At 44.8% G+C, this 2,429-nt stretch overlaps 1 protein-coding gene across 2 annotated transcripts in view; it reads left to right on the top strand.

Annotated features, from left to right (window-relative positions):
- The first annotated feature begins 1,068 nt into the window (after positions 1-1,068).
- Positions 1,069-2,429, top strand: part of LOC138947502 (perlucin-like protein) — a 47,480-nt gene continuing 46,119 nt past the window's right edge. Inside the window, exon 1 of one of the 2 annotated variants that reach the window (XM_070318983.1) lies at positions 1,069-1,220. In XM_070318983.1, coding sequence (XP_070175084.1) covers positions 1,167-1,220 — 54 coding nt within the window. In that variant the 5' untranslated portion in view covers positions 1,069-1,166. The remainder of the gene's footprint in view (positions 1,221-2,429) is intronic. The other variant, XM_070318982.1, reaches the window with a different exon arrangement.

Genomic DNA, 2,429 nt, shown 5'->3' on the forward strand with positions numbered 1-2,429 from the left:
GCAAGCACCAGCGACTACCACTGCGTCCGTACTGCGCGCCTGTTAATAGCCTGACTGAAGACATCATGTTAATCTGAAGATAATGCTAATTTCTCGCTGTTTTAAAGCTCAGAGACTCATGACGCAAAGCACACATGCTTTAGAAGTTTCTCTTTTTCAATTCAATCCTCAAACTTTTGCTATTGTAAGCGTAAACACACACAGATAAAGAATTAAACAAAGTCATAGAATACAAGATGCTCCCCCGTAAAACTCCCCGCCACATTCCTGCGGAATTTCCTGTCACAAGAAGCGGAGGAGCGGTCAGTCAAGCGCTGCTCCATAGCTAGTCTGTGCTTGCAAAAAGTTGGCTGTTTGAATTGGATATATAAACACGGTAAATGAGACCGTGGCCGCCCGACCTGACCTCGTCATTTCATTTTTCATTTTTTCATTTTCATTACTTTATTGTCCCATCGCATCCCATTTCCTGTGTATGTTATGTTTCGCATGCGCTGTTTAGACTATCAAATCGTGTATGCCCCAGACTGCCTTGTGGTAAGTGCGGTGGGAATTCCCCTGGAAGGGAGAACTCATTATGCAGTTTGGCTTTCTGCAGCTTGCAATGCATGCACCATAACTGCTTACACGTGACGCGCCCACGGAGCTCTTGTGGCGCGGTAGGAGACCTTACTGCGCTGCTACGGCGACCCTACGGCGTTCCTACCACGCGCATATCAGAACACCGAGCGACGACGCGTACTTTGTGCATGCTCAAAGTGCGCGCCGTTGCATGGCGTTCTTGGCGACTCCACTGCGTCAAATGGAGATGCCACCGCGTTGCTCCGGCGCTGTAGGAGACCCTACTGCGTGCACCTCGGCGTTCAGAACTATGTCGCATGTTATACCCCTGTCACACTAGGGCTGCGTCCTCACGGCGTTCCCGCGGCGTCCAAGAAAAATGAAGAACTTCCTCATGGCGTTCCCGCGGCGTCCACTTCTTCATTTTTCTTGGACGCCGCGGGAACGCCGTGAGGACGCAGCCCTAGTGTGACAGGGGTATAACATGCGACATAGTGTCAGATCCGCCTTGAGCGGTATTTAAGCTATTAGTCATGAGATGAACGGATGAGACGATATCTGCAGACGCCGGGAACTTGTGCAGTCACATTTGAAGACAGAACAACATGTTGCCAGAAATCACTGTCGCGTTTCTCTTGCTGAATATGGTCGGCGCCAACGTGAGTATCTGTCTGTCTGTCTGTCTGTCTGTCTGTCTGTCTCTCTCTCTCTCTCTCTCTGAGACTGTCTGTACGGCTGTACGTCTGTCTGTTTGTACGTCTGTTTGGCTGTCTCTCTCTCTCTCTCTCTCTGATAAGGAATTTGTCTTGTCACTCCTTTTCTCTCTCTCTCTCTCTCTCTCTCTCTCTCTCTCTCTCTCTCTCTCTCTCTCTCTCTCAGAGAACTATGTCGCATGTTATACCCCTGTCACACTAGGGCTGCGTCCTCACGGCGTTCCCGCGGCGTCCAAGAAAAATGAAGAACTTCCTCATGGCGTTCTCTCACAAAGTTTTGGGAGTAAATATCGATAATAATTTATCTTGGACCCATCATGTTAGATCGTTGTGCAAAACCGTGTCGAGGAAAATATATTTGTTGAACAGAATAAAGCACTTTCTTGATCCACACTCAAGGTTATTATTTTATAATGCATACATACAAACCATCACGGATTATTGTTCGACCATCTGGGACTCTGCCAGTACAAACATTTTAAAACCACTGTACAGTCTACACAGACGAGCACTAAAATCAGTTCTATTAAAACAATCCAGTCTTGTTTTCGACGATTATAAAAAACTTAAGATTTTGCCCTTAAAAGAAAGATTTAAATCAAATAAAGGCGTGCTCCTTCACAAAATCCTTTCCGGCCATGCACCGAGTGCTTTCATTACAAAATTTAAAGCCAAACCAAGCCGAAAATTCAACGTCCCCATTCCGCGGATAGATCTCTGTAAATCAAGTTTAGCTTATTCTGGCAGCGTTTTGTGGAATTCTCTCCCGGAATCAGTTCGAGTCCCAACAAGTCTCAATACTTTCAAAAAACACCTCTCATTACATTTAATGTCAAATTACGAAAAGTCACAGTGATGGAAGACTTCGTTCTGATTATTTTCATATTGATCATATCTGTCCATAAAGCATCAGTGTTTCATAACGCAAGAATGTATGTATAGCCTACAACGTGTATATAGTCATGTGAATAGTTTCTCTGCCTTGCTTATCTTTTGTAATTGTTTTACGTATGTATATATATATATGTATTCAAGATTAGAATAGTCCCTCTCTGGGCGAGGGCTGGTTGAAAAGAAGCTCGTTTATATTGCTTATGCCACAACCCTCGTAAAATAAAATTTGATTTGATTTGATTTGATCTCTCTCTCTCTCTC

Source organism: Littorina saxatilis, linkage group LG14, assembly GCF_037325665.1.
Source record: "Littorina saxatilis isolate snail1 linkage group LG14, US_GU_Lsax_2.0, whole genome shotgun sequence".
NCBI lineage: Eukaryota > Metazoa > Mollusca > Gastropoda > Littorinimorpha > Littorinidae > Littorina > Littorina saxatilis.